The 25,087-nt window shown below is 31.8% G+C and overlaps 1 protein-coding gene across 6 annotated transcripts in view; it reads left to right on the forward strand.

Moving 5' to 3' along the window:
• Window positions 1–24,591, forward strand: part of LOC143248624 (uncharacterized) — a 231,661-nt gene extending 207,070 nt beyond the window's left edge. For 5 of the 6 annotated variants that reach the window (XM_076497127.1, XM_076497128.1, XM_076497125.1 and 2 more), the window contains one exon: window positions 21,614–24,591. In XM_076497127.1, coding sequence (XP_076353242.1) covers window positions 21,685–24,591 — 2,907 coding nt within the window. In that variant the 5' untranslated portion in view covers window positions 21,614–21,684. Of the gene's footprint in view, window positions 1–2,486; window positions 2,851–21,613 lie in introns of those variants that run through there. The other variant, XM_076497123.1, reaches the window with a different exon arrangement.
• Window positions 24,592–25,087: the final 496 nt, after the last annotated feature.

Below are 25,087 nucleotides of genomic sequence, written 5' to 3' on the forward strand. Positions count from 1 at the left end.
CCGTCGTCACTTTCTTAAGAAAGTTCTGACGTCACAACTTAACACATCTCACTTTCTTAAGAATGTTCTGACGTAACAACTTAACACACCTCTCTTTCTTAAGAATGTTCTGACGTCACAACTTAACACACCTCACTTTCTTAAGAAAGTTCCGTCGTCACAACTTAACACACCTCACTTTCTTAAGAATGTTCTGTCGTCACACCTCACTTTCTTAAGAATGTTCACACCTCACTTCACGTTCTTAAGAATGTTCTGTCACAACGTCACAACTTCACAACTTGACACACCTCACTTTCTTAAGAAAGTTCTGACATTTCACGTTCTTAAGAATGTTCTGTTGTTACAAATTAACACACTTTACGTTCTTAATAAAGTTCTGTCGTCACAACTTAACACACTTCACTTTCTTAAGAATGTTCTGTCGTCACAACTTAACACACCTCACTTTCTTAAGAAAGTTCTGACGTCACAAATTAACACACTTCCCGTTCTTAAGAAAGTTCTGACGTCACAACTTAACACACCTCACTTTCTTGAGAAAGTTCTGACGTCACAACTTAACACACCTCACTTTCTTAAGAATGTTCTGACGTCACAACTTAACACACCTCACTTTCTTAAGAATGTTCTGTTGTCACAAATTAACACACTTCACGTTCTTAAGAAAGTTCTGACGTCACAACTTGACACACCTCACTTTCTTAAGAATGTTCTGTCGTCACAAATTAACACACCTCACTTTCTTAAGAAAGTTCTGACGTCACAACTTGACACACCTCACTTTCTTAAGAAAGTTCTGACGTCACAAGTTAACACACTTCACGTTCTTAAGAATGTTCTGTTGTTACAAATTAACACACCTCACTTTCTTAAGAAAGTTCTGTCGTCACAACTTAACACACCTCACTTTCTTAAGAAAGTTCTGACGTCACAAATTAACACACTTCACGTTCTTAAGAAAGTTCTGACGTCACAACTTAACACACCTCACTTTCTTAAGAAAGTTCTGACGTCACAACTTAACACACCTCACTTTCTTAAGAATGTTCTGTCGTCACAACTTAACACACCTCACTTTCTTAAGAAAGTTCTGTCGTCACAACTTAACACACCTCAATTTTTAAGAATGTTCTGTTGTCACAACTTAAGATACCTCACTTTCTTAAGAATGTTCTGACGTCACAACTTAACACACCTCACTTTCTTAAGAAAGTTCCGTCGTCACAACTTAACACACCTCACTTTCTTAAGAAGTCACAACTTAACACACCTCACTTTCTAAAGAATGTTCTGACGTCACAACTTAACACACCTCACTTTCTTAAGAATGTTCTGTTGTTACAAATTAACACACTTCACGTTCTTAAGAAAGTTCTGACGTCACAACTTGACACACCTCACTTTCTTAAGAAAGTTCTGACGTCACAAATTAACACACTTCACGTTCTTAAGAAAGTTCTGACGTCACATCTTAACACACCTCACTTTCTTAAGAAAGTTATGACGTCACAACTTTACACACATCACGTTCTTAAGAATGTTCTGTTGTCACAAATTAACACACTTCACTTTCTTAAGAAAGTTCTGACGTCACAACTTGACACACCTCACTTTCTTAAGAGAGTTCTGACGTCACAACGTAACACATTTCACGTTCTTAAGAATGTTCTGTTGTTACAAATTAACACACTTCACGTTCTTAATAAAGTTCTGACGTCACAACTTAAAACACTTCACTTTCTTAAGAAAGTTCTGACGTCACAACTTAACACACTTCACTTTCTTAAGAAAGTTCTGACGTCACAACTTAACACACCTTACTTTCTTACTTTCGTCATGAAACCTTTACTGTCTTCATACTGGGATTATCAGATATCTGACTACCAGTATATGTGATTTACCACAGGAACAAGTGAGACAGATATTTTTACAACCGAAACATTTATGAAAAGCTTTCACAAAACACCAAGGACGAGAATTGTCAACATAAGTGGAACGCAAATTGATTTATATCCACAACTCTGCACAATAAATCTTAACAAATATATATGTTTCGCTGAACAATCCATTTAAGAGTACTTTATTATTGTGAAGCATATTTTCTTGTTTTCGTTCTTTCCGAAAATTAAACTTTCGTCAGTTTTTGTTTTGTTTTTTAAGTTACTCTTTGAATTATCGAAGAATAATTAATGTTGAATGTTGAAATTGCCGAAAGACAGGTATATAATAGGATCTGCCTAACCAGCTGTCTATCTCAGTAAAGTAATTTTAATTAAAAAACTATGATATGCGAACGTGGCCTAGTTTAAGTAAGGAAGCGAAGTTAACTATCTTTTCTTTAAGCCTATACATTCTTTTATGCGTAAGTTCACGTCTACCAACAGACGCTCTGGTGTCCATTTACGTGCTTAATGTTTCACTCGACTGGCTAATGACGTGGAAATATGTCTTCAATAGAGGGAAGACGAGCTGGTTGTATATAACATACAACTCAGCAACTCAGCCACACTTGGCTGTTTTCATCGGGGAGGCTCTGAGAGTGTGGTGACCGGGCAAATTACGTGTTGTATATGAAAGTTATTCAGTACAGACTAGATGGGTGATAGTGTTTAGGACGTGTCGTATGATACGGATGAAGGAAAATTATATTGTTTGTTTTATTCAAGAAAGAAAAGGAAATAAGTTATTTTTGAAATATATAAAGAAACTATAATCCAGGAAACATTTTACTGGAGAGATCCTTCAAGTTCTGGAACTGTAATAACAGGAAGTAGGAAAATCGAAATATTAATATTCCATTTTATGTAAACCAAACCAACTGAGCTCCTGAAACACTGACCGTCACAGGTAAGAGACAATGTTGCTTTTCCTAATGTTACTGAAACAAGTCTGATTATCTAAACGAGTTTGATTAATTTGGAATGGAATTATTTAATCAGCCACAAAAACAAAAAGAAAGATATATTAATTGAAAATAGAATTCACTAATTAACCAAAAGGAGTTGGATTGATTGGAAATGGACTTCACCAATCAGAGATGAATTAACTGGGTATGGACTTTGTTACTTAGCCATCGGAAATTATTGGTTCCTCTTGAGATTAGCCATATACAGCGTTGTTGTATAATTTTCTTATCAGTGTATTTTTGCATTTCTTTTTAACAAACACAGTTGGCATCTGATTTACGTAGACACCAACAGAAAGCTTAAATAAAGAAACGATATTTTAACACATGTAAAGTTAAAGATACACAACGTATGTCGGACCGATTTGTTTCTGTTTCAGAATTTCATACAAAGCTGCACAAGGACTGTCTATCTAATCTTGAGTTGACATTCAAAATGGAATAATCCACCATTACTTTAGTTACTCTTAACTAATGGAATTGTGGGATCTGACTGTGACTCTTCTTATACCGAAATAGATACACCAAAATATGAGCGTGCTTTTGGAACAATAAGTTGTAACTGGTGAATCCTAAGATTTGTTTTGTTTTGTGTTTAATTTCGCGCAAAGCTACTCGAGGGCTATCTGCGCTACCCGTCCCTAATTTAACAGTGTAACACTAGAGGGAAGGCAGGTAGTCATCACCACTCACCATCAACTCTTGGGCTATTATTTTACCAACAAATAGTGGGACTAACGTCACATTATCACGCTCTCACAGCTGAAAGGGCGAGCATCTTTGGTGTGAAGGGGATGCGAACACGCGACCCTCGGATTACGAGTCGAGTGACTTAACCACCTGGCCATGCCGGGTCCTGGTGAATCCTAAGATTTCTAGTCTGGACGCGTTTAGTCACAGGCTACACGTGTCCACTAAGAAGAAGAAAGGAAGAATTATTGCACTGCTTAGGAACATTAATGAAATAAAATTGGTTCTGTGAATTCATTCAATCGACTACCATCAGAGAGCACCAGTAGAAGAAACACCAGATATTATAAATGTGCATCATTGTGATGATCACTCTTGTTAATATATGCAGTTATTCTCAGCTATCGAAGTATCAGTAGCAACGTAACATGATGAAACCAACATGAAATGAAAATATATCTCTGGACGGTAAAACTGAAGATGACGTTGTTCTCTGATTTCTCAGTAAAAGTGTTAGTAACCATACCAGCCGTCCCGAAATATAAAATGGATGTGTATGTTTTTAATGTTTTACCGAGATGTATATATTAATTCAGATAACATGTTTCCAGTAAGAAACCTAGTTTTATTAAGGCTTATCAAATTCCTTTAACTTAAAAAACAACATAAAAACACTTTGGATCAGATAGAAACGTGGACGTTTATAATATCAGGAAATCTCGTAGTATCCAAATATAGAGGCACAAATCTTAGAAACTCGATAGAAATGTAAAATTGATACATTCACATACCTCCCCCCCAAGTGTTCGAATCCCACGAGATGTAAATTCGGACACTTCCTAGGCTACTATAGCGACTTTATGTAAGATTTCTTCTTTCCTAGAACTTAGAAAGCGCAATATAGATGTCGATTGGTAACAAAAAATTAAATTAATATTTATTCGATACTGTAACATAGATACCAACAAAAATATCGTTTTTAAGCAAAAAAATAAATTTGTGAAAATATTGAACTACAAGTAGTAATATATTACACACGTATTTGTATTATATGCATTTCACAATGCCACGCAATAGGTCATCTGTGTTATGCCCACTAGAGATATCGAAGCCCGACTTTAAGTGACATTGAACTAAACAGAACCTAAAGCATATCTTCTAACGTAGTTCATAAGGAAAGTCAATTGTCTAGAATACTTGTCATAAATGAGCATGCTTGTTTTATAACATACTTGTTATAAATGAACATGCTTGTCTTATAACATACTTGTTATAAATGAACATGCTTGTCTTATAACATACTTGTTATAAATGAACAATTTATAACAATTTCTTATAAAAAGAAATTACAAAAAACACCGAGTAACGAAACTTGTTCTCGTTTGGCCAGTATCTTTCTCTCCCATTAGAAAATTAGATTTTCAATTCAGTGAACAATTTAAGACGTAGAACTATTTTTTATAAAACGGTAAGCAAATGAACCGTTTAAAGTGGAAAAATCAGTGTGTTTCAGGCTTAGAGAAAGCCAACGACCGTCTGAGACGACTTTGGCTTCATTAGGAAAAAAGAAACCAGAGATAGAGACCGCATAACTCTGTTTTTACTAAGGAATATCTGAACAATTCCTCTGATTGAATATCCACTGAAGTGTGTAATTATAAGTCGTAAATCAAAGCCGAAATAACGAACCATTGTTCACAAACAACGTTGTTGAGGAGATTCTGTCTGAGTTTTAAAAATTAGGAATGACGTGATATATTGAGCTCGGACCCGTAGCTATCAGCCACACGTTGCACGTGACTTACACCATATTCTACATTTATAAATTATTAACTCCATTGATTTCACATAATATATGATAGTATTCAATAAAGTATTGGTTTCCTGGTTCGGTAGTAGACAGCTAGTCATAACCATCCATCGCCAACTCATGGGCTACTCCTTTACCAACGAATAGTGGGATTGACTGTCACTTTATGGAGTTATGGGGATTAGAACCCGCAACCCTTAGATTACGAGTCGAGTGCCTTAACCACCTGGCTATTTTTATGGTTCTGTAAGCTGAATTCAACATACGCTACACATAAACACCGGCAGTAAGCCAACCTTTGCATAATGAGATAACAAGACTGTTTGTATGAAATTAAAATAGTTTATAATGACGTTCACTGGTTGACTACTGCCGTTAGGAATTATCAAATTATACAGCTTTTTGGATTTCATCACTACAGCTAATAAAAGCTATACAATCTACTCGGTTCTCAACACTACAGTTAATATAGACCTACTTTATATGGATCTTGTGTTACAGTTTGTAATGGCGTATGGTATTTGGTTCTTAACATTACAGTTAGTATAGACCTACTTTATATGGCTCTTGTGTTACTGTTTGTAATGGCGTATGGTATTTGGTTCTTAACATTACAGTTGATATAGACCTACTTTATATGGCTCTAGTGATACTGTTTGTAATGGCGTATGGTATTTGGTTCTTAACATTACAGTATATGACTCTTGTGTTTTTCAAAATTCGATATCTTCGTTTTGGGGTTGTTAGATGTGGAGCTAATCAAATCATACACAGACATGCACGTGTAGACATTGTAAGCTCACGGTCATGTCATACGTTACTCATACCTGTGTGAAAGAGAAACATGAAATCTTTGAAAGAACACTTTAATTTTGTCGAAACTTCCGCGAGATCTAACGAGAAGTGAGGTAACTAATGGGTTGATAAGATAGACAATGACAATATTTCAAAATTTCTCAATCAGGCTGTAGAAGTTGGATATATTCCACCTATTTAAATATTTATGAGATGTCAGCACCAGTATATTACATCCAGAATACCAATTGTTGAAACTGTAAATAAACTTATTAGCATCCTACGCTTTCGATATCCAACCACATGTTTCAACTGTATATTCGTGGGCATATTTATCAGTTTTGGAATCTACAACCTATAACTTAAGTAGAGTTTAGAATTATGTAAATGTTTTATTCACTTACATAAATACATAATTCTCAATGTAGCGTAAAGAATAACCAGAATAGATTACTAATATGGGGGTAAGAATCTAGTATAAATATTCAGTAGAATGAACCCTATAAATTACAAACATGGGGTAAGAATCTAATATAAATATCCAGTAGAATGAAACCTTATAGAATACAAACATGGGGTAAGAATCTAGTATAAATATCCAGTAGAATGAAACCTTATAGATTACAAACATGGGGTAAGAATCTAGTATAAATATCCAGTAGAATGAAACTTTATAGATTACAAACATGGGGTAAGAATCTAGTATAAATATTCAGTAGAATGAAACTTTATAGATTACAAACATGGGGTAAGAATCTAATATAAATATCCAGTAGAATGAAACTTTATAGATTACAAACATGGGGTAAGAATCTAGTATAAATATTCAGGAGAATGAAACCTTATAGAATACAAACATGGGGTAAGAATCAAGTATAAATATCCAGTAGAATGAAACCTTATAGATTACAAACATGGGGTAAGAATCTAGTATAAATATCCAGTAGAATGAAACCTTATAGATTACAAACATGGGGTAAGAATCTAGTATAAATATCCAGTAGAATGAAACTTTATAGATTACAAACATGGGGTAAGAATCTAGTATAAATATTCAGTAGAATTAAACCTTATAGATTGCAAACATGGGGTAAGAATCTAGTATAAATATCCAGTAGAATGAAACCTTATAGATTACAAACATAGGGTAAGAATCTAGTATAAATATCCAGTAGAATGAAACCTTATAGAATACAAACATGGGGTAAGAATCTAGTATAAATATCCAGTAGAATGAAACCTTATAGATTACAAACATGGGGTAAGAATCTAGTATAAATATCCAGTAGAATGAAACTTTATAGATTACAAACATGGGGTAAGAATCTAGTATAAATATCCAGTAGAATGAAACCTTATAGAATACAAACATGGGGTAAGAATCTAGTATAAATATCCAGTAGAATGAAACCTTATAGAATACAAACATGGGGTAAGAATCTAGTATAAATATCCAGTAGAATGAAACCTTATAGATTACAAACATGGGGTAAGAATCTAGTATAAATATCCAGTAGAATGAAACCTTATAGATTACAAACATGGGGTAAGAATCTAGTATAAATATCCAGTAGAATGAAACCTTATAGATTACAAACATGGGGTAAGAATCTAGTATAAATATCCAGTAGAATGAAACTTTATAGATTACAAACATGGGGTGAGAATCTAGTATAAATATCCAGTAGAATGAAACCTTATAGAATACAAACATAGGGTAAGAATCTAGTATAAATATCCAGTAGAATGAAACCTTATAGAATACAAACATGGGGTAAGAATCTAGTATAAATATCCAGTAGAATGAAACCTTATAGATTACAAACATGGGGTAAGAATCTAGTATAAATATCCAGTAGAATGAAACCTTATAGATTACAAACATGGGGTAAGAATCTAGTATAAATATCCAGTAGAATGAAACCTTATAGATTACAAACATGGGGTAAGAATCTAGTATAAATATCCAATAGAATGAAACGTTATAGAATACAAACATGGGGTAAGAATCTAGTATAAATATCCAGTAGAATGAAACCTTATAGATTACAAACATGGGGTAAGAATCTAGTATAAATATTCAGTAGAATGAAACTTTATAGATTACAAACATTGGGTAAGAATCTAGTATAAATATCCAGTAGAATGAAACCTTATAGGTTACAAACATTGGGTAAGAATCTAGTATAAATATGCAGTAGAATGTAACCTTATAGATTACAAACATTGGGTAAGAATCTAGTATAAATATACAGTAGAATGAAACCTTATATATTACAAACATGGGGTGAGAATCTACTATAAATATTCAGTAGAATGTAACCTTATAGATTACAAACATTGGGTAAGAATCTAGTATAAATATCCAGTAGAATGGAACTTTATAGATTACAAACATGGGGTAAGAATCTAGTATAAATATCCCGTAGAAAATTAAACCTTATAGATTACAAACATGGGGTAAGAATCTAGTATAAATATACAGTAGAATGAAACCTTATAGATTACAAACATTGGGTAAGAATCTAGTATGAATATGCAGTAGAATGTAACCTTATAGATTACAAACATGGGGTAAGAATCTTGTAGAAAGAAACCTTATAGATTATAAATATGGAGGTAAGTAGAAAGAAACCTTATAGATTATAAATATGGAGGTAAGTATTAAGAAACCTTATAGATTATAAATATGGAGGTAAGTATTAAGAAATTTTATATATTATAAATATATAGGTAAGTATTAAGAAACCTTATAGATGATAAATATGGAGGTAAGTATTAAGAAACCTTATAGATTATAAATATGGAGGTAAGTATTAAAAAACCTTATAGATTATAATTATGGAGGTAAGTATTAAGTAACCTTATAGATTATAAATATGGAGGTAAGTATTAAGAAACCTTATAGATTATAAATATGGAGGTAAGTATTAAGAAACCTTATAGATTATAAATATGGAGGTAAGTATTGAGAAACTTTATAGATTATAAATATGGAGGTAAGTATTAAGAAACCTTATAGATTATAAATATGGAGGTAAGTGTTAAGAAACCTTATAGATTATAAATATGGAGGTAAGTATTAAAAAACCTTATAGATTATAAATATGGAGGTAAGTATTAAGAAACCTTATAGATTATAAATATGGAGGTACGTATTAAGAAACCTTATAGATTATAAATATGGAGGTAAGTATTGAGAAACTTTATAGATTATAAATATGGAGGTAAGTATTAAGAAACCTTATAGAATATAAATATGAAGGTAAGTATTAAGAAACCTTATATAATATAAATATGGAGGTAAGTATTAAGTAACCTTATAGAATATAAATATGAAGGTAAGTATTAAGAAACCTTATAGAATATAAATATGGAGGTAAGTATTAAGAAACCTTATAGATTATAAATATGGAGGTAAGTATTAAGAAACCTTATAGATTATAAATATGGAGGTAAGTATTAAGAAACCTTATAGATTATAAATATGGAGGTAAGTATTAAGAAACCTTATAGAATATAAATATGGAGGTAAGTATTAAGAAACCTTATAGAATATAAATATGGATATAAGTATTAAGAAACCTTATAGAATATAAATATGAAGGTAAGTATTAAGAAACCTTATAGAATATAAATATGGAGGTAAGTGTTAAGAAACCTTATAGATTATAAATATGGATATATGTATTAAGAAACCTTATAGATTATAAATATGGAGGTAAGTATTAAGAAACCTTATACATTATAAATATGGAGGTAAGTGTTAAGAAACCTTATAGATTATAAATATGGAGGTAAGTGTTAAGAAACCTTATAGATTATAAATATGGAGGTAAGTATTAAGAAACCTTATATATTATAAATATGGAGGTAAGTATTAAGAAACCTTATAGATTATAAATATGGAGGTAAGTATTAAGAAATCTTGTAGATTATAAATATGGAGGTAAGTATTAAGTAACCTTATACATTATAAATATGGAGGTAAGTGTTAAGAAACCTTATAGATTATAAATATGGAGGTAAGTATTAAGAAACCTTATAGAATATAAATATGAAGGTAAGTATTAAGAAACCTTATAGAATATAAATATGGAGGTAAGTATTAAGTAACCTTATAGAATATAAATATGAAGGTAAGTATTAAGAAACCTTATAGAATATAAATATGGAGGTAAGTATTAAGAAACTTTATACATTATAAATATGGAGGTAAGTATTAAGAAACCTTATAGATTATAAATATGGAGGTAAGTATTAAGAAACCTTATAGATTATAAATATGGAGGTAAGTATTAAGAAACCTTATAGAATATAAATATGGAGGTAAGTATTAAGAAACCTTATAGAATATAAATATGGAGGTAAGTATTAAGTAACCTTATAGATTATAAATATGGAGGTAAGTATTAAGTAACCTTATAGATTATAAATATGGAGGTAAGTATTAAGAAACCTTATATATTATAAATATGGAGGTAAGTATTAAGAAACCTTATATATTATAAATATGGAGGTAAGTATTAAGAAACCTTATAGATTATAAATATGGAGGTAAATATTAAGAAACCTTACTTGTTCAATTTTCTCATGTATTTTTCCCATAATTAATTCATATTACGTCATCTTATTCGTATCCTAAAACATTCGAAAAAATATATATAAACAACTATAACTTATCCACCACAACTTTAATGTGTCAAACTTCTAAGTTATTTTTGCTGCTAATTTTGTTTATTTTGATTAAGAATCTGTTTCACTTGTAAATATTGTGGTAATTTTTAACCTCTGTGACAGATGTTTATAAACATACAGGGTTGTTTGTTTCAACGAAAAAGAAAGCAAACAGACAAAATGATATATAACTATTCTCACTGAACACAGAAGTGGTCAGTATTCCACGGGTATCATATTCCTTTGAAATGAACGATTGCTCTGAATCACGTGTTTATTAGTGCACAGATTTGTTAGATAAGTTGACGATATCTTATGTTAGCATTGTTACCAAGTAACAGTATTAACACTTAGATATTCTGGGAGAAAACTGAGTACAACACAAAAGCTACCAATCAACGAAGTATGAAAATCAAAACCCAGCAACATTATATCAGGATATAATAAGCGATAACAATATATTTGTAAAACGATTAAAAATTATATGACGTCAGTACATTAGGTGATGAATATCACTGACATTTGTACAATAAGAGAGCAGATTTAACAGTTGGAATGATTTCTCTTGACTTAGAATGTATCATGAAAGGAAGGTCTTAATTTGTGCCATATCTAAAGACGGAAGCACTATAATTAATTTCAAAAAGACTTAGGTTGCATTGTTAATTGGTATATCTAACTCACTTTCGCCCTAACCCAAATTTTGAGGTTGATTACGTTATTGATTTTGAAGTCTTCTACGCCGTACGTCTTGACAATAATTCTGCAACATAGTTGGTATTAGTGTGCTCTGTCATAAGGATGTCATGTCATATGCACATCACTGCTCCTTGTATGCCTTTCATAAGTCATTTAGTATAGGAAGATGACAATTTTACAGTCCCTGTTTTAACAATCTTATCGCAAAGAAATCTAGAGGTGACTTTACTGGGATGTTTTCGTACGGAATGACATGAATGCCCATTTCTTACTTGAAGTATATGACAGTTGAACCTACATGTCATTGAAGCAACTTGTATATATGACTTGTATCGCTTATCCAGACGAACATCCTTCTTGAAGTATATTTAGACTGATGTACGACTTGTTACATGTTTCTTCCTTGATGGTCCTGGTACTTCAAGCTGATCCATATAGTTTTCTTTTCTAAGGATATTAACTAAAAGGGGTTTCCTTATCTTAGATATTCAAAATTTCCAACCTGAAAACATCTTCATACTACTATATATACATCTTAAAACCGGTTAATTTTCTGTGGAAAAACAAAACAGTGTTAAAATAATATTTAGATACATTCCATTCCAACATGAGTTTAAATCAACTGTCACTTGTTTCTTTCCACACTCAAAATCAATATTGGTACAATATATTGTATTCAACTTTTTGTAGTATACAGACTAACGTCTATATTGATAGCTTCTAAAGCGCAAAATTCGCTCACTTTTTAACAGGGAGTCTGTACCATTTTTCTATAAGTTAAACACTGGTAAAATCTATTATTTTTACCTTCATAGATATAATTATTTGGAAAGGGAATAAAAGCAACGGAACGACGTTATAAACATAACTACATTTTTTTATTATTAAACCATATAAAGTTTTCTTACAATATATAAAATCAAATAAAACGAACAATATTTAAAGTGATTACAATAATAATGCATTCACAGATACCATTTCCCTTATTACAATAACTTTGTTTTGCTCTTACATACAAAGATTATCCACAATAACTGGTACTAATGAGCTAATAAGGGAGTTGTTGTACAAATCAGGCTTAACTATCTACTTAAATTTTCTTCAAACAGTTAACCCTAAATAACTGACTTGTTTCCATAAAGTTCCTTGTTAGAAAGCTCAAATATTAAAATACTCAGTGTGAAGAATGAACCACAAAGTTTAGGTGAAATCGCTCATTTTATGTGTAAAATATGCAGAAAGCTACAGCAGTGACCATTAGGGTTAATTTTAATACTATTTGCTACATATCTCTTTACAGTTTTTGTGTGTCTTGTTTATTACGAATCCTGTAACCTACTTATTCACGGACCCACAGTTAAATTGGTACATGATCAACCTGGTAAACGTGTTTCAAATATCAGCAGGGTCCAAACCTTGGATCAATCCTTTATAGTGTACAGAAGGATAACGCTGACGTGAAGAAGTCCTGCTTCAGGGTTTGAGAAAAACATAATAATAATGAGCCTAGGCTGAAAGTTTTCATATTTTGAATCCCATCAGTTACGGAGTTTTGGAAAGAAGAATGGATATAGTGATTAACTATTATGAATGAATGGTATATAACTGTATTTTTTATGAAATTACCAGGTGTTAATTAATGTGAAAAGTAATAACAAACAACGTTCCCATTTCTAAAATAATTCAAACCATTAAAGTATAAGGACCTGTGAATTTAATTTCAACTTCTCAATTGTTTAAGGTTCACTGATTCTATGATAAAATAGCGTTTGTTTTCGAGAAGTTTCAAAGTAAGCCAAGTGAGATACGGTTTAAACTGAATAGTACCAGTCTGTTCTTACACTTTTCATTGCTTATAAATAATACACATAGTAACATTTCTTGTGAATACAACTATTTGTGACCACAATCAACTGGACTGTCAAGTCAGGAATATCGAACAACCCGGTGTCTTTCGACTGTTTTTAAAGTCTTTATAGTAGGTAAATATTTTTTTCAAATTCAAGATATTTAGACATTTGTTATTAAGGTAACACTTATAAGGTGGAAATATGTTAAGTTGAAGAGGTCTTGCATTAATAAAACTGTCAAATACTACAGAGGTTTCGGTTTCACGTGCTCTAATAGAATAACTACAGTTTAATGAGTGTTCCAGCATGAATTATGATTTACAAAACTGTTTTGTTATCTTATTTAGACTTGCTTTAATTTTCGGACAAACGTTTGTGTCAGTCCATAAGGGAGTATTCTCTCCGTTGTCCTGCGCGAAATTTACGGACTTTCAACGCTAAAATATGAGGTTTGATTCCCCACTGTGTTAAGGTAACTCATTGTCTAGCATTGTGTTAAGAAAGTCAAGAACAAAGATACCATTAACAAACGACAACAACAATTAAAGGTGGATCTGTGTAGAACACAATGTACAATGTTTTCCTAAAATAAAAAATTAAACTTTTCCGCACAATTATATTATACACTTTTATAATTATCATGCGATCCAGACCTGGATAAACAGATATATGTACATACGTTTATAAGTCTCTATTTATCTATATTAACACAGTTGTTGTAGGACAACGTTTCATGTGTTAACACACCAACAAGGATTCCCTTTAGAGATCTGTATGATAAATAAATTATGATAATATACATGCGATGTCCGTTATATAGAGAAGAAACGGTCACTGTGTATCGAAACTTGTTAGTTAGTTAGTTTGTTTTTTGAATTTTGCGCACAACTACACGAGGGTTATCTACGCTAGCCATTCCTAATTTAGCAGATTAAGACTAGAGGGAAGGCAGCTAGTCATCACCACCCACCGCCAAGTCTTGGGCTACTCTTTTACCAACGAATAGTGGGATTGACTGTACCATTATAACGCCCCCACGGCTGAAAGAGCGAGCATGTTTGATACGACGGGGATTCGAACCCGCGATCCTCAGATTACGAGTCGAACCCCTTAAACACCTGGGCATGCCGGGGCCTAGCCCACAGAAAGACATCTATAAAGCCATTCAAACAATTTCATATATTATTTTATTTTTATTTTAAATAAAATCTTACATTTAAGGTTTTGTTGTTGTTCTATATTTTATTTTCTGTTAGCATTGTTACATACAGGTCACTTTCCCACCGATAACCGGATTATATCTCATCGTTTTTTTATCGCTTCTTGACTTCTTACATCGTAAAACAAAGTGATACAACATTATTAATTATGACTTGTATATATTTATCTAAGATTGTTTCTTACCCTGGAGCAGTATCGGTGTGTGTCATTACGTTCATAACTCTCCCAGACACCAGTGTATTTTTTTATTTGAAACTGTGAAACAAATGTTTTTATATTACAACATATTTTTATCTCCCGCTGACAACATACTTTTACACTTACAAATTGTACAAAGAAACGAGTAGTGGATTCGTCAAAAGGTCTCGTAAGAAATTCATAAAAAAATCTTTGTTGAAATTAAATAAAAGCAACTATTATTTTGAAACGTGTTCAGTATTTTACTGATGTTAGGATATTATGATACTATATAATGAATTAAAGATGTTTACAGGTGTTTTTATATTAGGATACTTTAGTATTATACAATATATTCAGAATTTTACAGGTGTTGTTATATTAGGATACTTTAGTATTATACAATATATTCAGAATTTTACAGGTGTTTTTATATTAGGATACTTTAGTATTATACAATATATTCAGAATTTTACAGATATTGTTATATTAAGATATTCTATAATTAGTTCAGGGTTTTTACAGATATTGTTATATTAGGATATTCTATAATGAGGTCTGGGTTTTTACTGATATTGTTATATTAGGATATTAGATAATGAAGTTTTGCAGGTGTTGTTATATTAGGATATTAGATAATGAATTTTTACAGGTGTTGTTATATTAGGATATTAGATAATGAATGTTTACAGGTGTTGTTATATTAGGATATTAGATAATGAATTTTTACAGGTGTTGTTATATTAGAATATTAGATAATGAATTTTTACAGGTGTTGTTATATTAGGATATTAGATAATGAATTTTTACAGGTGTTGTTATATTAGGATATTAGATAATGAATTTTTACTGGTGTTGTTATATTAGGATATTAGATAATGAATTTTTACAGGTGTTGTGATATTAGGATATTAGATAATGAATTTTTACAGGTGTTGTTATATTAGGATATTAGATAATGAATTTTTACAGGTGTTGTTATATTAGGATATTAGATAATGAATTTTTACAGGTGTTGTTATATTAGAATATTAGATAATGAATTTTTACAGGTGTTGTTATATTAGGATATTAGATAATGAATTTTTACAGGTGTTGTGATATTAGGATATTAGATAATGAATTTTTACAGGTGTTGTTATATTAGGATATTAGATAATGAATTTTTACAGGTATTGTTATATTAGGATATTAGATAATGAATTTTTACAGGTGTTGTTATATTAGGATATTAGATAATAAATGTTTACAGGTGTTGTTATATTAGGATATTAGATAATGAATTTTTACAGGTGTTGTTATATTAGGATATTAGATAATGAATTTTTACAGGTGTTGTTATATTAGGATATTAGATAATGAATTTTTACAGGTGTTGTTATATTAGAATATTAGATAATGAATTTTTACAGGTGTTGTTATATTAGGATATTAGATAATGAATTTTTACAGGTGTTGTTATATTAGGATATTAGATAACGAATTTTTACAGGTGTTTTTATATTAGGATATTAGATAATGAATTTTTACAGGTGTTGTTATATTAGGATATTAGATAATAAATGTTTACAGGTGTTGTTATATTAGGATATTAGATAATGAATTTTTACAGGTGTTGTTATATTAGGATATTAGATAATGAATTTTTACAGGTGTTGTTATATTAGGATATTAGATAATGAATTTTTACAGGTGTTGTTATATTAGGATATTAGATAATGAATTTTTACAGGTGTTGTTATATTAGGATATTAGATAATGAATTTTTACAGGTGTTGTAATATTAGGACATTAGATAATGAATTTTTACAGGTGTTGTTATATTAGGATATTAGATAATGAAGTTTTGCAGGTGTTGTAATATTAGGACATTAGATAATGAATTTTTACAGGTGTTGTTATATTAGGATATTAGATAATGAATTTTTACAGGTGTTGTTATATTAGGATATTAGATAATGAATTTTTACAGGTGTTGTAATATTAGGACATTAGATAATGAATTTTTACAGGTGTTGTTATATTAGGATATTAGATAATGAAGTTTTGCAGGTGTTGTAATATTAGGACATTAGATAATGAATTTTTACAGGTGATGTTATATTAGGATATTAGATAATGAATTTTTACAGGTGTTTTTATATTAGGATATTAGATAATGAATTTTTACAGGTGTTGTTATATTAGGATATTAGATAATGAATTTTTACAGGTGTTGTAATATTAGGATATTAGATAATGAATTTTTACAGGTGTTGTTATATTAGAATATTAGATAATGAATTTTTACAGGTGTTGTTATATTAGGATATTAGATAATGAATTTTTACAGGTGTTGTTATATTAGGATATTAGATAACGAATTTTTACAGGTGTTTTTATATTAGGATATTAGATAATGAATTTTTACAGGTGTTGTTATATTAGGATATTAGATAATAAATGTTTACAGGTGTTGTTATATTAGGATATTAGATAATGAATTTTTACAGGTGTTGTTATATTAGGATATTAGATAATGAATTTTTACAGGTGTTGTTATATTAGGATATTAGATAATGAATTTTTACAGGTGTTGTTATATTAGGATATTAGATAATGAATTTTTACAGGTGTTGTTATATTAGGATATTAGATAATGAATTTTTACAGGTGTTGTAATATTAGGACATTAGATAATGAATTTTTACAGGTGTTGTTATATTAGGATATTAGATAATGAAGTTTTGCAGGTGTTGTAATATTAGGACATTAGATAATGAATTTTTACAGGTGTTGTTATATTAGGATATTAGATAATGAATTTTTACAGGTGTTGTTATATTAGGATATTAGATAATGAATTTTTACAGGTGTTGTAATATTAGGACATTAGATAATGAATTTTTACAGGTGTTGTTATATTAGGATATTAGATAATGAAGTTTTGCAGGTGTTGTAATATTAGGACATTAGATAATGAATTTTTACAGGTGATGTTATATTAGGATATTAGATAATGAATTTTTACAGGTGTTTTTATATTAGGATATTAGATAATGAATTTTTACAGGTGTTGTTATATTAGGATATTAGATAATGAATTTTTACAGGTGTTGTAATATTAGGACATTAGATAATGAATTTTTACAGGTGTTGTTGTATTAGGATATTAGATAATGAATTTTTACAGGTGTTGTTATATTAGAATAGTCTAAAATGTTTCCATGATTTTAACAAAGTTCTAATTGTATGAGCAAACAAATTGTGCGTTGGGTGGATGGTTATTTTGGCGAACTGAAGTCCCTTGGCTCGCGCCATGTTACCATAAAATAAAAAATCACAAGGGTTTCATGATGCGTTAGAGAAGTGACAGGTGAATCTTACTATTCAATGTGACAAGAGTATTCCAAGATTTGGCTGTGGGTGGTGTTGACTATGTGTATTTCCTCTTATTTATCACTTCACTCCAAACTAGGGACGGATAAGTATAGATAGCTCGTGTCTAGCTATGCGCGAAATTTAAGAAAGAAACAAACAAACGTATTTGTGATATAGAGGCACCTGTTGATTAATAGAAAAAAAAGCTAAACAAGTGACTGAAACGTTGCCAAGTTATCAAAATAAGCTGTGATGACAAAACCTTATCCATCTTATGCTTGGTCACGTTCTACTGAGCAAATCGTGCCTTTACACCATAATTTTCGCTACCCATGTCATTTAGTACGGTACGTAAACAATATTTGAACCACTAACAAGTTTTCTTCGTTATGCCTTTCAAACATAATCTGGTTTAATACGTGTTCATGTTGTGTTGTGGTATTTGTATTATTATTACCCACTGGAATACCAGTACCCTGGACGAAGGTTGTGTAAATTCATGATTAATGAAAGTTTATCTTAAGACATGAAAAGTCGTTTCCTTTATATATAATTAGAAGAAAACAAAACAAGATGTGAAACCGTAAATTTGAATGTATCTCCTCAAGGACCCAACAAACCTTCATACCAAATTTGGTGAAGATCCATCAACAGGGGCGATGTAGTGGTTAAAAAAAACGGTAAAAACACTCATAAAAACCGCAAAATGCAAAACTGAAAATGTGTCTGTTTCCCCATGGAGCTAATGAACTTCTTTACCAATTTTGGTGACGATCCTCCCACACCCTGTGAAATATCTGCATGGGCATACAACAGATAGTATTATTATGTGCATATAAATGGCGCTACTGCATTAGACCTACGTGTGATGTATTCATGACGTCATAGCTGCACTCTGAGAATGGAGAAAAATGAAGTTCTCTGTGACAGTAAACGGAGGCGAAACGGGGAAATCATGACACCTATTGCAAATTTATATACACACAGGATTAACATTTCGCGAGTTGGGGGTTGCACATCGCGAAATAAAAACGTTTTTTCCAGTATCATTCAAGCAAGAGTTCCATTATCTGTACTATTATTGTTATATGCATTTATTAACATAGTGATGAGGTTAGGATTAGAATTATAGAAAAGATTATCCAAGAACTTCAGTCCTTCATTTTCGAAGTACGTGTACTTGTCTGGGGGTATAAGATTATCAAGACACGGCATGGCGAGAGGTGTTAAGGCTTTCAACTCGTAATGTAAGGGTCGCGGGTTCGGATTCCCGTCGCACCAAACATACTCGCTATTTCAGCCGTGGGGGCGTTATAATTTGACGGTCAATCCCACTATTCCTTGGTAAAAGAGTAGCCCAAGAGTTAGCGGTGGGTGGTGATGACTAGCTGCCTTCTCTCTAGTCTTACACTGCTAAATTAGGGACGGCTAGCGCAGATAGCCCTCATGTAGCTTTGCGTGAAATTAAAAAAACAAAAACAAAAGATAATCAAATTTGTTTCTTAAATAGTTGCTGATTAGAACCCAAGTCCATAAAACTTTTTATTTTTCATAGAGTCAACTAAATAATTTGCTTCATTCCAATTACTCCAACAAATCACAACGGGGAACAAAAATTGTTATGTTCTAATTACTTCAGGAATCTCTTTACTGTAGGACACTGACAGTGTTATATTATAATTATTTCAGATAATTATCATACTATACGACATGAACTGTTATATTACAGTTACTTGAAATTGTTATAATGCTGTGTTTTATGGTATGTTTGCCAACTTTGTTGCAGAATGAACAGAATAAGATATTATGCTATTAGAAACCTTGAGAAAGTTTCACAGTTTAATGTCCATTATTTTTTACTACTATATTATATAAAACGATAGTTTAGGAATCGGCTTTTGCCTAGACATTTTTCCTGATAGAAATGGAAGTTCATAATTCTCGTTTACTTTGTTATTGCTGTAATTTTCTCTAGAGAAAAGATTATAAGTGTATGCTTTTTGTTTTCACTGTCCTTTCTTTATTTTTCCATAAACAACAAAAGTAAGCTTCACTTTCTGTTATATAAAAGACTGTTTCTTGTAGATATTATTAATTAGTTTGTTTTGTGAACAATTATCTTGTTTTAATTTTTAGTTTTTATTATAAGATAGTTAAAAGAAGACGATTATTGGAAGTTGCGCTTGTAATTCACTGATGTAGAGAATATAACGAACAGAAGATTTATTAATAAACGTATAAATAATACGAGAGTGGCGGGAAACAATAGAGAGGACAGAGACAGTAGGAAAAAAACCAAAGTTACGGACAAGGAAAACTTGTCGTGAAATTAACTTCGGTAAAAGTGATAGTCCTAACAATTAACATAGGCTTAACCTTTAACATGTTAGAGCAACACTGTCAGTAGGAAAGGTGAAAAAAGAATAATCATTTATTCCTTCAAAATATGGCTCTAAAGTAATTGAATTTTGACAAATGGAACAGAGGACATTTTGAAGACGAAACGAATAGTAGAAGAGCATTATACAACTGCAGTAACTCACATTACATTGTAAGTAAATTATATACGGAATATTAATGTCATAGCAAGGCAGTTTGGCTGGCCAACTGAAAGTCTGGAACAATTTAATAGGCATAAATGGATTTTGCTAAGAAAAAGACTATATATAGTTTTATGATATTCCTGTGATCTCTATAATGTAAATAATTTGTTGTACGTTTAAACAGTTCGAATATATATATATATATATACTATTTTGAAAGCAAGTGAAGAGCGTGCTCTTTGTTTATCTTTAAATTTATCACCAACAAATCACAGGCACTTACTGCAGAGGAATTCTAAGCCCAACAACAACACATACTATTAAGAAGAATAAGTAATACCTTCAACTGACAATTGGCGAACATCACAAACCTTTAATATTTAACACTTACAATATCACTTCTGCAAATTTTCCTTAAATAAATGATGAACAAAGATAAATTCGTTTTGACTACTTTATTTCGTTCATTTTGTTTTCTTCGTCATTGTGTATTCGTTGATTATATAAATTATTTACAATTTAAAATGAACAACTAATAAATGATTGTTATTTAAGGGTGTAAGGTATATGTTGTTAATATTGTAAAAATGTTGTCTTGTACAATACTTTGAATGGTGTTATTGTAAAATTATTGTTATTATGCTTTAAGTAATACATGTTGTAAGTCTATACCCTGTTTGATTTCTTCATATATTTTTGAATGCGTGATCCTTTTAGGAAATAAAATTTTATTATACACAACTGAAAATTCATGTCAATATTACAGGATCGACAATTTGTGTTAGTTTATTAAAGCGAAGAAAAGAACTGAGATTAGCCTGCATAATACTATGTCTTGGATAAAGTAAATATAATTTATTATTATTATTCTGACATATTTCAGAATACGTTGTTCTTCTTTGAGTGATTTTCAAGAGGATTCTCTACTTCAAGAATATCAGACAGGCAGTGATAATGGAAAAACAGCCCCTGAATGTCGTCAGTGATTCTAAGGAAGAATCTAACAATCAGGTGATAACTACAATAAATAAACTCTCCGAACAACTAAACGGCCATTCTAATATCCTCGAACTTGGGGAATTAGATAATTCTTACCAAAAAAGTTTTAATGATTCTCTTGAATCACCACTGATTAACAGTTCTGAACCTCTGGAACACGACAGTCTAGAAAACAAAAGCAATAATGTGGCAAAACAAGATAAAAAACAATTAGAACAGAATCCCAAATACTCATCTCTTCCTAGTGACTCATCTGTTGATATTTCTCAGTCAGCTGAAACACCTGGAGAAATTACAGATTTCACAGGAGTTAATATCCTTGAAAAAACGGTGCACGTATCAGTAGCAGCAGACAAAGTCTTAGATATTTCACATTCTAATGAGCCTCACTTAGAGACTTCAGATTTGCACGAATGTAACCTCCTTTTGGAAACCTCAAACATACAAGATTATTCAAATCCAGTAACTTACGAATCTAAGCTTTGTTTAGAGACATCAAACATCCAAGATTCTTCAAATCCAGTTACTTACGAACCTAAGCCTTGTTTAGAGACATCAAACACTCAGGAGTTTTCAAGCTCAGTTGTTTGCGAAGTTAAGTCTTGTTCAGAGACATCAAACATCCAAGATACTTCAAATCTAGTTACTTACGAACCTAAGCCTTGTTTAGAGACATTAAACACTCAGGAGTTTTCAAGCTCAGTTGTTTGCGAAGTTAAGTCTTGTTCAGAGACATCAAACATCCAAGATACTTCAAATCTAGTTACTTATGAACCTAAGCCTTGTTTAGAGACATCAAACACTCAGGAGTTTTCAAGCTCAGTTGTTTGCGAAGTTAAGTCTTGTTCAGAGACATCAAACATCCAAGATACTTCAAATCTAGTTACTTACGAACCTAAGCCTTGTTTAGAGACATCAAACACTGAAGATTCTTCAGATATATTAGCTGTTTATGATTCCCCCTCAGAGAGTGCTTCTGAGGCTGTTGAACACTTGGAAACTTCTAATTCTCAAGAGCTCTTAGTTACAGAAGTGCTCCCATCGTCAAAAGTATCTAACCCAATATCTATACAAAAACTACAAAGTGCTGTTGAACCACAGTGTTCACTATTTTCTGAAAGCGAGCCACCTTATAAGATTCCAAGCCATTCCACACTTATACAAGGAATTGTAGACGACAATCAAGAAGGAGAGTCCAAAGCTACGGATCTTGACAATATTGAAAACAAACACGAACTGCTAAGTTCTTCAGAAACTACCGCACCTAGTAACACACAGTACGAAGGATCATTGGATAAATTAAAAGAATCAGTAGATCTTTCAAAAATTGGAGAAACTGGTGATCATAATTCAGTCACTAAAACTGTAGTTTTGCATCTACACGAAACAGAACCAAGTATTTTAGCAAACATTGCAGAAGATAAAGAGATCCAAGCCTCAACAGTAAACAGTCTTGTAGCTTCAAAAACAATGGAGCTTGAAAATATAAATAAAGCAGTCATGGAAGAAAGTATACTTGACATTGAAATCCAATCTCAAATAGAGCGAGAGAAAGCGTTTTTAAAGGATCACAATCAAGCAGAGAACTTACGTCCTCTTGAAAATAAGAAAGAAATTAGCAAACCTTTCGTTATAGTCGAAACTTACAGTGATCGTCCTTCTAGTGCTCAACGTTCACTTTCTCCTCAGGATCAAACCGCGGAGAAATCACCCAGCAACGTCAACACAGAATCAAAAATCGCCATGGAGATAAGAGAACTAAAGGAAAGAGAGGATGAACTTCGCAAAATGAGGAAACATTTGGATTTATTTTCAAATAAAGATCAAGAGACTTGGTCTGCGAAAAATAACCACACAGGAAAAAATACAGCTTTCTCTACCGTTGATTCGACGACCAACAGTAACGCAAAGGAGCTCCCATTTGGGGGCTATTCTCATTCAAATAAGAATAGTCCAGTACCCTCTCTGTCTCTCAGAAGAAAAGAGGAAATTCGTGTCCGACCTCTTATAGATACTGAACTGGAAGACGAAAAGCCTGTATTTCAACTTTTAAAGGAGTCTCCAGTGGAACGGGAAGTTCGACTAACAAAGGAGCGAGAGGATGCGTGGCGGAAACAAAGAGGGACACAACGACCTTCTGCTGAAGTGAAAACAAATGACAGGTTTCAAACCCCCAAAACACAGTCGTCTAGAGACTATATTAGACCCAATACTCTTCATTTGTCAAATGGGAGACAAGGTACACAGAAAGCACTAGCAACTACAAGAATTCAGCAAGAAATTGAAGAACAAACTCAACGGGAGTTGGCGCTCAGAGAGGCAGGCCAAATCCAAACTATTTCCCAGGAACGAACAGATGCAAAAGTGAGCCGGGTTGGAGAGTCAATTCAAACAGGGAAGTTCACTAAAGAGTGCTTTAACGCAACTAAAAAGTTAGAGAATTCTGTAATAAAGTCTCCGTCACCCACAATCCAAATTTTTGAAAAACCTCCAGCCCCAAATAGTAAAGTAAACGAAGCTAGGGTTAACGGTCTACCTGAAGCTCCGTCTCCAAGCAGCTCTTCCAGTTCATCTTCTTCCACACTCTCAGTCGGAAGAAAATATATTTCTCATAATACGGTTGGTCGTAGTATCAGCATGCAGAAATTCATTGCCAGTAAAGGCAAAGAAATTCGCTCCATCACCAGTCCGGTTTTAAAGAGCCCACTTCCAGTTGGAAGAGCAAATGGTCATCAGGTTTTGGATAAAAGAGGATCGTCTGTAAAGCCACCTGCTGTACAGAGGAAGTCAATCTCTTCAACAGAAACAAAAATACAAGAAGAATTAAAAGAAATGAAATCTCGAGAAGAAGAATTGAGGTAAGTTGTCGTTCTAAGTTTTTAAACATCTAGAACAATTGAGGTAACTTGTCGTTCTAAGTTTTTAAACATCTAGAACAATTGAGGTAAGTTGTCGTTCTAAGTGTTTAAACATTTAGAAGAATTGAGGTAAGTTGTCGTTCTAAGTTTTTAAACATTTAGAAGAATTGAGGTAAGTTGTCATTCTTTAGTTTTTAAACATTTAGAAGAATTGAGGTAAGTTGTCGTTCTAAGTTTTTAAACATTTAGAAGAATTGAGGTAAGTTGTCGTTCTAAGTTTTTAAACAACTAGAATGATTGAGGTAACTTGTCGTTCTAAGTTTTTAAACATCTAGAACAATTGAGGTAAGTTGTCCTTCATAGGTTTTAGATATCTTGCTTCATCTTTATGCATGTAGTTTTGCAAAGTATTATTAAATGGCATTCAAAGTGTTGTTACTCATTTTAAATTGCGAAATTCTATAAGAGCATAAACCCATAAAGGTTTACCCTGCAAAATG

This window comes from Tachypleus tridentatus, chromosome 4 (genome assembly GCF_004210375.1).
Source record: "Tachypleus tridentatus isolate NWPU-2018 chromosome 4, ASM421037v1, whole genome shotgun sequence".
Taxonomy (NCBI): domain Eukaryota; kingdom Metazoa; phylum Arthropoda; class Merostomata; order Xiphosura; family Limulidae; genus Tachypleus; species Tachypleus tridentatus.